The sequence below is a fragment of the Gekko japonicus genome, unplaced genomic scaffold (genome assembly GCF_001447785.1).
Source record: "Gekko japonicus isolate JY-2015 unplaced genomic scaffold, Gekko_japonicus_V1.1 scaffold3136, whole genome shotgun sequence".
NCBI lineage: Eukaryota > Metazoa > Chordata > Lepidosauria > Squamata > Gekkonidae > Gekko > Gekko japonicus.
Window position 1 is genome coordinate 32,131 of NW_015174932.1, and position 11,321 is coordinate 43,451.

At 42.7% G+C, this 11,321-nt stretch overlaps 1 protein-coding gene across 1 annotated transcript in view; it reads left to right on the top strand.

The window, feature by feature from the left end:
- The window catches only part of LOC107122066 (p53 apoptosis effector related to PMP-22-like), a 6,704-nt gene extending 5,098 nt beyond the window's left edge, over positions 1–1,606 (top strand). The window contains exon 3 of the mRNA XM_015425091.1: positions 734–1,606. Coding sequence (XP_015280577.1) covers positions 734–954 — 221 coding nt within the window. The 3' untranslated portion in view covers positions 955–1,606. The remainder of the gene's footprint in view (positions 1–733) is intronic.
- The last annotated feature ends 9,715 nt before the right edge of the window (positions 1,607–11,321 follow it).

The following is an 11,321-nucleotide window of genomic DNA, read 5'->3' on the forward strand; positions in this document are numbered from 1 at the left end:
TTTCAGCAAAGGTACAGAGAGAGAGAGAAAGAGATGTGCGTGCACACACCACTTAGGGTTGCCAAGGTTTGGAGGTGTAGCCTGGGAAAGGTGGGATCTGGGGAGGGGAGTGGCCTAAGTGGGGTATAATGCCATACAGTCTATCCTCCAAAGTAGCTATTTTCTCCAGGATAAACAATCTCTATAGTCTGGAGAGCAGTTGTAATTCCAGAAGATCTCTGGGCCCCACTTGGAGGTTGGCAACCCAAACCCTGTTTTATAAGCAAAGGAATTTGTACTTTGACATGCATTCCTGGCCTATAGATCCATTTAACTGTTCGTAACAATAACAATTTAAACAGTGAGTAGAATACAAACGTGTGACTCCAGAAACATTATGGAAACAGAAGACTCACTTTTCCTAAATGACACCCTTGGAAATAAGATGAGGATGAGATACTAAAAATAATACAATATACTTTATTAGACATGTTTTGGTTGGAGACCTTTGAATCCGAGGGTCCTACTTTTTCATTCTTCCCATTGAAAGCTTCTGAGCAGTTCAAAAGTTTGCATACTTCTACAGCAATATGAATACATCTGCTAAATTTTAAATGTTTGATTTTTATTTGTCTTGGCTGTTCTATTGTCAGGTCTAGTTCAGAATATCATATCTCTTTGATGTAAATATTGCCAGATTTGTTTTTTTAAATTACTTACTGAGTTTTCCATCTGTTCTTTTTCTTTCCCCCAGCGGTGTTCTCACTCATGGGCCTTGTCATCTACCCAGTAATGTTCAACAGATATTTGCCTGCCACAGCTGGTGCGGTTACTCAGCTTGATTGGTCCTATGGCTTTGGATGGACCATGTGTATTATGGCAATATGTCTTGGGTTCTTCTTTTGCTGCCTCCCCCTCTATGAAGACCATATTTTGGGCAATGTCAAACCTTATTATTATCCTGATATGATATAACTGTTACCAAGAGCACGAAGTCCACCTTTTTTGCTTCCTTGGATGTTTGGCTTCCAAGGATGTATACAGAGGAAAACTTTCCCTTGAATCCCTATGAACACCCACCTGGCTATACATGATTAGTACTAAAATGTGGTACAGAGAGTTCATAACTTTGAAAAACACATTACGGACTTTTAAATGTGTTAAAATAGGAAATCTTGATTTATGTTTGTTGTAAGTTAGCTGCGCCATTATACTTCTTCTCCGACTCCCCAGAGGGGGCTGGAACAACAAAGCTTTTATAGTTGTGTTTTCTGAGCAGGTCACACTACAGCTGTCTTTTTGAAGTAGAGAAGATTAATCCATGATCCAGTTAAGATTGGTGCAACCAAATGTGTTATACATTTAACCCAACCTGTTCTGTCTCCAGAAAAACCGAATTGTACTTATGACGTTATTATAAATATCACATCATTATAAATGTAGATCTCTTGTGTTGAGCAGTGAATTTCATATGATTTGTCAAAGAAGAAATAATGTGTCAGTGGCAGCATTATTTAGCCAATATCATCAGCATTATGATATGAAACAATTGTTTTGCCCTAGTATGGCCCCGGTCACACGGAAGGTTTTGGGCCGGGAGAGGGACGGATTGGGGGCGCAGCAAACGGGCGCTATCTCACCGCAAAATCTGGGAAGCAGCGCGCACCCGTCCCCGATCCGTCCCTAACCCCGGAAAACCCGCTGCAAAAAAGAACCTCCTACAGAGGAGGACTTACCTGCAGCACCGCAGCAAGCGCGGCCATGGGATCACCGCCGCGCCCATTGTACGTATCAATCCCGGCTCCCCGCCAAACTGCGCATGCGCACACATGCGCAGTTCGGCTGCCGCGCTCTTCTTTCTGTGGCTTCCCCCCGGCATCTGATCGTGCCGGGGAGGAAGTGCGCGGCGGCTCAGGGGGTCTATGTGATCCCGCTGCCACGTGTCTCTTTTGGTGCGGCTTTAAAAAGCCGCACTTTGCCCGTCCTCCCCCCCCCCGTGTGGCAGGGAACTATATTAATTAAAATCAAATCAGTTATCTGACTGAACTATTGAATTATCTTGACATCTGAGCTCCTGACATCTATAAGTGTTAATTCCTTCTCAATATGATGCTTGTATATTGCAGGTAAATGCCTTTCTTCTGAAGTATCTTTAATCCTGTTCATATAGTACAGTGAATGGACATACATCCTGCCTGCACGTGCATACATCTGCTTGCAAAAATGAGCCAATGTGTGTACACTTTATGAATACTGAAACTGAGAACTACTACCTAGATAAATATAGGCTTAATATCTCCTATTCTGTGGTACAGTTGTTGAAACATGTGAATTACTTAGTTCACATATACAGTGTAAATGGATTGAATGTGCATTCACTGTAACGTGTGAACAAGGCTGAATGGGTGAAGGGGTGGGAGTTTTACTGTCTTAGAGCATCAGTTATACTGATCATTGGAAAATGAGTTTTAGAGACACTAAAAGAAATTTAATTCAGCTCTATTACTGATCTTTTACTTGTCAGCACTACGGAAATGCATGTGCAGAATCAGACAATGGCCGCAAACATGGTTCTTTGTAATGTGGAGATTGTCCAGTGCAAGCCTGAAGCATCCAGCTCATAAAGCTTCCTGTACCACTTTTTGTACCCACATTGCAGAGATGACTGGCGAAATTCTTGACACCATTACACACAATTTTAACATGTGATTTGGGGTAGTGTCCTAAGTAACCCTTATTTTAACTGATGTGGAATATATACCTATATATACAAACAACCCATCTTCCTGCCAAATTTATAATGCAATAGAGTTGCCAACTCTTAAGTTGGGAAATTCCTGGAGCTTTGGGGGGGGGGGTGGAGCTTGGAGAGGGAACTTAGTAGGGTGTCAAGCCATATAATCAACCCTCCAAAGCAGCCACTTTCTCCAGTGGAATTGATCTTTCTAGTGTGGAGATCAGTTGTAATTCTGGAGAATTTTCAGGCCTCACCTGGGGGTTGAAAACCCTATAATGAACTTTTGTCACCTAAAAGTTATTATCAGGGTGTACACTACAGTGTAAGCAAAGTTATGTAAGATAACGTTTTATTAAAGTTTCTGCTTTTTTGTATTTGTATCTTTTAATTCTGACATTTACCTTTAAATAAACTACACAGCCTTCCTCTGAAGTCAATACTTGAATAAAAATCTGTAACAAGATGGTATCATGGTTAAAATCATTATTACGGTCCTTTCATGGAAGCAGATATTACACCACAATTTCTAAGAAGTACCACAGTACCTCTATCATAAACTGAATGCTGATATAGAAAGGGGAAAAAATAGTCTGTACCGAACATAGAGAATTAGAAAGCTCCCTTAAAGGATTAAATGATGGTCATGGGGAAATGACATGACAACTATGCCCATTGGTAACTAGTTTCAGTATACCAGAGTTTATCAAACCTTTTCTTTATTCTGAACATTAATTCAGAGAGAATTAATCTGGTTTTATCAGGGATCATGGAGTCTGGGAGAACACCCCCCCCCCCCCCATATCTGTGCATAAGAAGCATTGCTGTACTACAAGCAATTTCAGATACTTTCTGAGAAACTGAGAAGATGTGACAAAGGTCTTCTGTTTTTTTGCCACTGTGAGAAACAGGCCCGCAATGCTATGTCTTACTAGATGATAACTAATGGAGCAATGTTAAATAGTTATAATAGTGCAAGATATTTTGGATGTCATTAATTGCCATAGGTCAGAAGACACTTGATGGTACTTAAGAGACACACACACAATCCCAAGCAGAGTTATGTGCCCCCTTCTAAGCCCATTGACATTTAGCATTGCACTGTGCATGGCTTAACTCCAACCCACCCACACCATTCTATTATGATTTTCAATAGCTGGCTATGTATTATAGTTATTAATAAAGTTTGTGCAATTAGAATTAGATGTTAAATTGTTAGTTTCTGTCATGTTGAAAAGGAATGTGCAGGATCATCTATTTAAATATATTGTTAGAATTCTACAAGATTAGAGTCCAAATCTATCTGTTTAGGTTAATTAAAGCTGAAATACCGTAGCTTTTCCTTTGCCCTAAGTGATACCACTTTGGAATTCAGGCAGTAGTTGTCATGTTTGAATTAGTATTCACCCTGCCGGTAGAGAGAGAGCACTTCAAGAAAACAACTACTCCCTCATACACATATGTGTGCCTCACAATGTGCTTCTATATACAATGCTGGGATATTTATTTGTCGTTTCATTACTAATGCAAAAATAGCCCCCCAACTGCGGAAATGTGCACAGTGTCTTGTGACAATTCAATTGCAGCTTCCAGACTTCATATATCCTAGTCAGAAAATGGGTACAATTGTTCATAAAAGGATCTAATCTTGAGAAAAGCTCCCCCTCCCAGTAGGATCTACAATACCCAGGGATATTTTTGGGCAGGAACGCACAGGAACGGAGTTCCGGCTGGCTTCAGAGTTGGCCACACCCACTTCAGCCAAAACCACTGTGTGTGTGGCTACAGAGGGAAGGCCTGGAGAGCAACAGCCCCCCCCGCAACTCTGAGGTGGGCAGGCTAGGAGGGGCTGGAAGGACTGGGGAGGCATTTAAATGCCTCCCCGTGCCTTCCCTGGCCTGTCCAAGGGGTGTGGCCTAATATGCTAATGCATTTATGCTGTTGGGTGTGGCCTATTATGCTAATGAGTTCCTGCTGGGCTTTTTCTAAAAAAAAAGCCCTGGCTGTGACAATAGCTAGATTTGGGTGGGCTTGGTCAGTGAGAGAGATTCCAGCCAGCCCAGGAGAGGGACTGCCACATCACTTGTGGTGACTAGCTCCCTGTGATGGCTTCTTCCTTTGAGCAAAGATCATCCGAAAGCCACTGGATAGGGCTCCAGCTCCAGGTTGGTAGATTCCTGGATATTTTGGGGGTGGAGCACTTGGAAGGCAGAATTTGGAGCGGGAAGGGACTTCAGTGGGGTATAATGCCATAGAGTCCACCCTCTAAAGGAGCCATTTTCTCCGGGGGAACCAATCTCTGTATTCTGGAGATCGGTTGTAATTATAGGAGATCTCCAGGCCCCACCAAGGGATTGGCAACCTTAAGCAAAAATGATTACCGTTTTTTCCCTAGTCCATATTAGGCTTCACTCTATGCCCTGTTTGTCGGCCCTCCAGGACAACTGGTTGGCCACTGTATGAGATAGGATGCTTGCTGGACTAGATGGAACCACTGGTCTGATCCAGCAAGGCTGCTCTTATGTTAGTATGTTTTTGTCATGTATATCAGATATACCAGAAGTTTAGCTGGCCATGTGATGGAAGGAGGGAAGGGGTTCAGTTAGCGTTGGGGTTACATAGTCTGCTTATTTCTTTCAGTAAATCACACATACCCATGGGACCTCAAAGAAGTTAAAATACTATGAAATTGCTGCTAAATACAGCAAGTGGGGAAAGTATCAAAAACTGAAAATGTCTGATCATATCCTGAATACCTGGAATGGTTTCCACTGTGTGGATGAAAAGAACAGAAATAAAACGGAGGAGTCAAGAACCCTTTTGCATTTGAGACAAATGAATGCAAATAAAGAAGTGAAAAGGCTGCAAAATGTGGGTGGTTGTTTTTACATGTGAGAAAAGCCTATGAAAATCAAACATGTGCCTCAGCTTGTATGTTGACTCTCCCATAGACACTCCTCAGGTGTGGCTCTGAATCACCCAACGCATGAGCCAAATGAAACACAAATCCATACCATCTGTAACTGTTTTGTGAGAGATCCAGTATCTTCAGACGGGGAGAATGAAGCTAATTGAAAGCATTAGTGAAAGCAAGACTTGTCAGGCAGCCTGACCATGAAAACAATGGACCTCCTCTCTTTGAACACAGTCAGTGTCACTGCAGCAATCCTTTCCCCAAATAACTGTGGATTCATCTTGCGTTTGCAGTTGTGATTGATATACATGACCGGGATGAAGTGCTGGCACACATGAGCAATGCAGCTGGAGCCAGGTTACAGTAAGGAGGGTGTGATCGAACACCCCTCCTCCTGTTGTGTCATCTGTCCTTGCCAACTACCATCTTCCCTTTCCCCTCTCCCGGCAAATGGGGTAGAGAATGATGACAGCATTGGATGCAAATGAGCCAGCATGGTATAAAGTGTTGGACTAGGATCTGGGAAACCTAGGTTCACGTCCCAACTCTGCCAGGGAAGCTCACTGGGTGGCCTTGGAGATACATTCAGGTGGGTAGCCATGTTGGTCTGAAGCAACAGAACAACATACGAGTCCCCTGGCACCTTTAAGACCAACCAAGTTTAATTAATGAACTTCAGCCTAACCTACCGTAGTGTATTCAAAGCTGCCTTGAATGCATGACATTTTGTGAAACATCTAACTGAACTGTAATGTTAAGCTTCATCCTGGGCTAGGATCCAAATCCATCCATTAGTATTGCTAGCCCAGGAAGTAACAAGCCAATCACTTCAAGCAAGCTCCCTGAGCGGGAACTAATGTGATTGGACCTTATCTCTGCAACCTCATAGGTTGATATTTGTACAGTGGGTGTGGCTACATTAGCAGGGAATGTTTAAAAGCAGGACAGCTGCAATGTAAAGGCTGTTCTGGCTATCAGATGTTGATCCGTGTTGGAGTTGTGTTCAAGTGGAAGAATACAGTTGTGTTCTTGCTGAATCACTCTCCGACTGCTTTGTTAAGCGAGCGACTTAACACCTACCTCACTGGGTTGTTGTGAGGATAAAATGGAGGAGAGGTGAATCATGTGAGCCACTTTGGGTCCCCATTGGGGAGAAAGGTGGGATATAAATAAAGTAAATAAATACACATGACTGTGGACTGGCAAAGTGACCATTTAGTTTTCAGCTTCCCTTCTTGTCAGAACCAGAAACAGCCTTCCTGGTTGGCTATTGGCTGAAAGCCAAGCCCACAGTGGCTTTCAAGTGGCATCAAAGGAAGGAAAGAAAGAAACCAGAGAGGAAGCAAGGGGGACAGGTGAGAAGTGAAAAGGAGAAGGTGCCAATGAGAAACACGGGGGCTGGTGGACAAAGGGTCAGCTCTTCACGGGTCATACTTGGCTAAATAATTTATTAACTATTGCGGTACATGGGATATATTGTCACTCAACTTTTTCACATATGAGAAACCATGTAACTTTCTGCCAGTGACCACATTACATACACAAATGTTTTAGAATTGTTCATCTTTGTTTGCTTGTTCGTTTAGGGAAGCCTCTAAACTTAGAGGAAACAGATTGTTCTGCTCATTAGTCTTGAGAAACACTGCAAGCTGAAAGCCTGAATCAGCAGAAGACTTATTTATTAATATGACAGTGTCGGGCATCAGTCGGAACTTGTTTTGCACCTCTGCCTTAAGCTAGGGCTGGACGAAGCCACACCTTGCTGGATGAGACAGCCAATAAGCGATGCCTTGGCTCTGTATACCAAGAAGCTGCATTCCTAACATTGCTGGCGGGCATTAAGACAATTGCTAGGGAAGCCTTTCCAGCATGGAAATCAAAGTTACGTGGCTCTTTCCCATGGCAGAGCTGCAGCGGAGGCTTCAGAAGCCTCATAATTGTATTCTACAGCCCCACCTTCCTACCCAGGCTTTCAGTCACTGGCCACATTTTCCCATCTGGTTAGTACAAGCCCATAGTAGTACAAATGCTTCAAGCAAGCCACAGACAGTGGTTTTGTGAAAAGGCACAACAGGATAAAATTAATCAACTGTATATGTACTATCCTCTGTTATACACCCCATTAATTTTCTCTAAGGCATAATCAAAAATATAAGCGGCAAGAAAAAGAGCATAGAATCATCACATTACAACAGTGTTTTCTGCAATTGCCATAATGAAATGTGAGGATTATATATGCTCTGAGGCTCCTTGACTAGCCATGGCACATTTCACGGCATTGTTTAACACTCGTAAGAGGGCATTGTTTAATATTTTTAAGAGCAACACTAGTGGAGCTACACAAAACGGTGGAGGATGGTCCCATAAATTATAATATGGCTCTGACTCCTTCCCGAGTGCAGCTCCAGCTCAAGCCTTGCTTGATGGCTGCAACCAGGTGTGGTCAAGTGGCAGTGAGTGCAATGACTCGCCCCACCTAATAATTAACAAGAACAATAGACTTTTTAAATGTGTGGTATAACAACTTTCATGCAAATAATGAGATCTCGTTTTTAGACAAGGACACTCCCTAGGTTAAAAAAAAAAATATCAATGGGTACCTCCTCTAAAAGTAGCAGCACTCCAAACTTCACCTGTTTATTCTTCCCAACACTGCCCAAGATTTGCCCTGGCTCAGGGAATATTTGTCATGATCAGTACACCCTTTATCATGCTTATGTGATCATGGGAGGAAAAAGTCCCTCTTTAGATATTGCGACTGAGCATAGCAAGGTGCAGACTGGTCGTTAAAGGAAATCCCTAGTGGGCTGCTGTCCTGGAGAACCGCTGGCAGCCAGAAGCAAGGAAAGCAGCTCTGCCAGCTCCACAGGGGTCTGCTTGGCTCAGACCCTTCCGAGGCAACAGTGGTGGGCGTCAGCTCTCCAGTTGCCTCCAGCTGGCAGAGCTTGGAGTAAGCAGTGAAGTGGCTAAATTTGCGGATGATACAAAGTTGTTCAAGGTGGTGAAAACCAGTGAGGATTGTGAGGCACTCCAAGGGGATCTGTCAAGGATGGGCGAGTGGGCGTCAACATGGCAAATGGGGTTCAATGTGGCCAAGTGCAAGGTGATGCACATTGGAGCCAAAAATCCTAAATATAAATACACATTGATGGGGTCTGAACTGGCAGAGACTGAGCAAGAGAGAGATCTTGGAGTTGTAGTAGATAACTCACTGAAAATGTCGAGACAGTGTGTGACTGCAATAAAAAAAGCCAATGTTATGCTGGGGATTATTAGGAAGGGTATTGAAAACAGATCAGCCAATATAATAATGCCCCTATATAAATCAATGGTGAGACCTCATTTGGAATACTGTGTGCAGTTCTGGGCACCACACCTTAAAAAGGATATTATAGCTTTGGAAAAAGTGCAGAAAAGGGCAACTCGAATGATAAAAGGGTTGGAACACTTTCCCTATGAGGAAAGGTTAAAGCGCTTAGGGCTCTTTAGCTTGGAGAAAAGACGACTGAGGGGTGACATGATCGAGGTTTATAAGATTATGCATGGGAAAGAGCAGGTAAAGAAAGAGGTACTTTTCTCCCTTTCTCACAATACAAGAACTCGTGGGCACTCCATGAAACTGCAGAGCGGTCGGGTTAGAACGGATAAAAGGAAGTACTTCTTCACCCAAAGAGTGATTAACACATGGAATTCACTGCCACAGGAAGTGGTGGGTGCTACAAGCATGGACGGCTTCAAAAGGGAATTAGATAAGCATATGGAGCAGAGGTCCATCAGTGGCTATTAGCCACAAGGTATAGCTAGGGGCTCTGGGGCAAGTGATGCTCTGTCTTCTTGGTGCTTGGGGGGGGGGTCAACAGTGGGAGGGCTTCTAATGTCCTGGCCCCACTGCTGGACCTCCTGATGGCACTGGTATTTCTGGCCACTGTGTGACACAGAGTGTTGGACTGGATGGGCCTTTGGCCTGATCCAACATTGGCGTCTCTTATGTTCTTATGTTCTTATAAGTACCAGCATTTTGAATTATGCTCTGCCTATTTGCAGTTATGTACTACCACAACAGTGAAGAAGGGCTGCTCACCTAGTAGTTAGATAGTGAGGTTAAAGAGGTGAGATATGTGATTGAATCCAAAAGTTATTTTTGCCAACAGAAGGTGGGAATTTTTACCAGTTTTCCCTACTACTACCTGCCCCCCTGTGTTCCTGAAGATCGCCTGTGATCCAGTAGCAGGATTTTGAAAAACATACTGAGCTTCAGCCAACAGAGAATGACCCTTGGATCCAACTCATTATATTTATTTCTTCTTCCTTGGAAAAATATGAAAGTATAGTGGAGAAACCATATCCCTGTGACCCTCTGCCCACTACTTACAGATGTTCATCTGGCCTCATGAACCTTGCCTATTTTGAATAAATAGATTTGATAGTTTAAAATATGGCATTTCAAGGATAAGTTTTCCCCCCCTCCACAAATACTAAAGGTAAGATCGTGTAGCAGAATACTTCTTCAGGTACGAAGGATAAGAATGTGTTGCCAATTACTGATATTCTAGTTTATAAGTGCTACATAAAACATTATCCTTTTACTCCCACTGTCTCTTAAAGAGTAATTCATCAATGTGTTCTTGAACAAATAAGTGGTGATAGGAACACTTCTTATTACAAATACAAATAGCACATTCTTCTCACATGGCTCCTTCTATTCATCATTTTAAAATTACATGGAACAGGAAGGAGAGCCAGTTCTTGGCTGCTTCCCTTGCGGCACATTTTTTAAAAGGTGACATTTTGATGTGAGCATCATTTGCCATGAGTTACTTCAAAATATGGGCTGGGATCTTCTGGGGCCATATCTATTCCTGGCCGTGGACCTAGTAATAATATGTGTTGCTCACAGATTAAAATAAATTCAAAGTGAAGTTTTAAATAACTTCCAGGGTGCTTGTGTCAAAGCCATGTGCACTCCTCTGGCATCTCTCATCCAAGTCTTCTTTTGATGTCATTCCACGGCCTGCGAGAATAGCCATTATCTCTTTCTGTTCTCTCTGAGATACTGTTGCATGGCTATTTTTAGCAAAGGTCACACTATACATAAAGACAGCATCAACATCAGGAACTGTGTGCGTTGTGAGAGCCAAGTATCTTTGGAAAGGCTTAGCCTATTTCACTCTCTGGAATTTCATATGTCATTATGACTATATCTAATTCCAAACATGGCTCCATCTGCAGATACTTAAAACTGTAGATTGGGGCCATCTAGAGAGAAAACAGGTAAGGGGATCCATAAAGGTGTCAGAAATTTCCCCTCTTCTCCCCGCCGTTTACATATGTAATAATCATTTATAAACCACTTTTAGCTTAGTGTTTAAAATAAAGTATTATTAACTTAACCATACAAATACCAGTGAAAAAGGCCTGTTTTGACCCTCAGAAGTTCATTCGTCTTCGTGTTGGGATCTTGCTCCATTTGTTTGGAGTAGTTTGGTCAGGACGTTTGCGTTTATGAAGAAAATTAGAATCTGTTTCTGTTTCCATATCTCGTGCAGCATGTAGACCTAGCGATTTTAAAAGGGCTTCACTTGTTTCAAGATCATCAGCTTGATAATTAGTGCTTTGGTATCTGACCTGGAGATATCCCGTTTGAGACCAGCGATACGTTATTCCCTCTTCGTTGAGACATGTAGTGACAGGTTT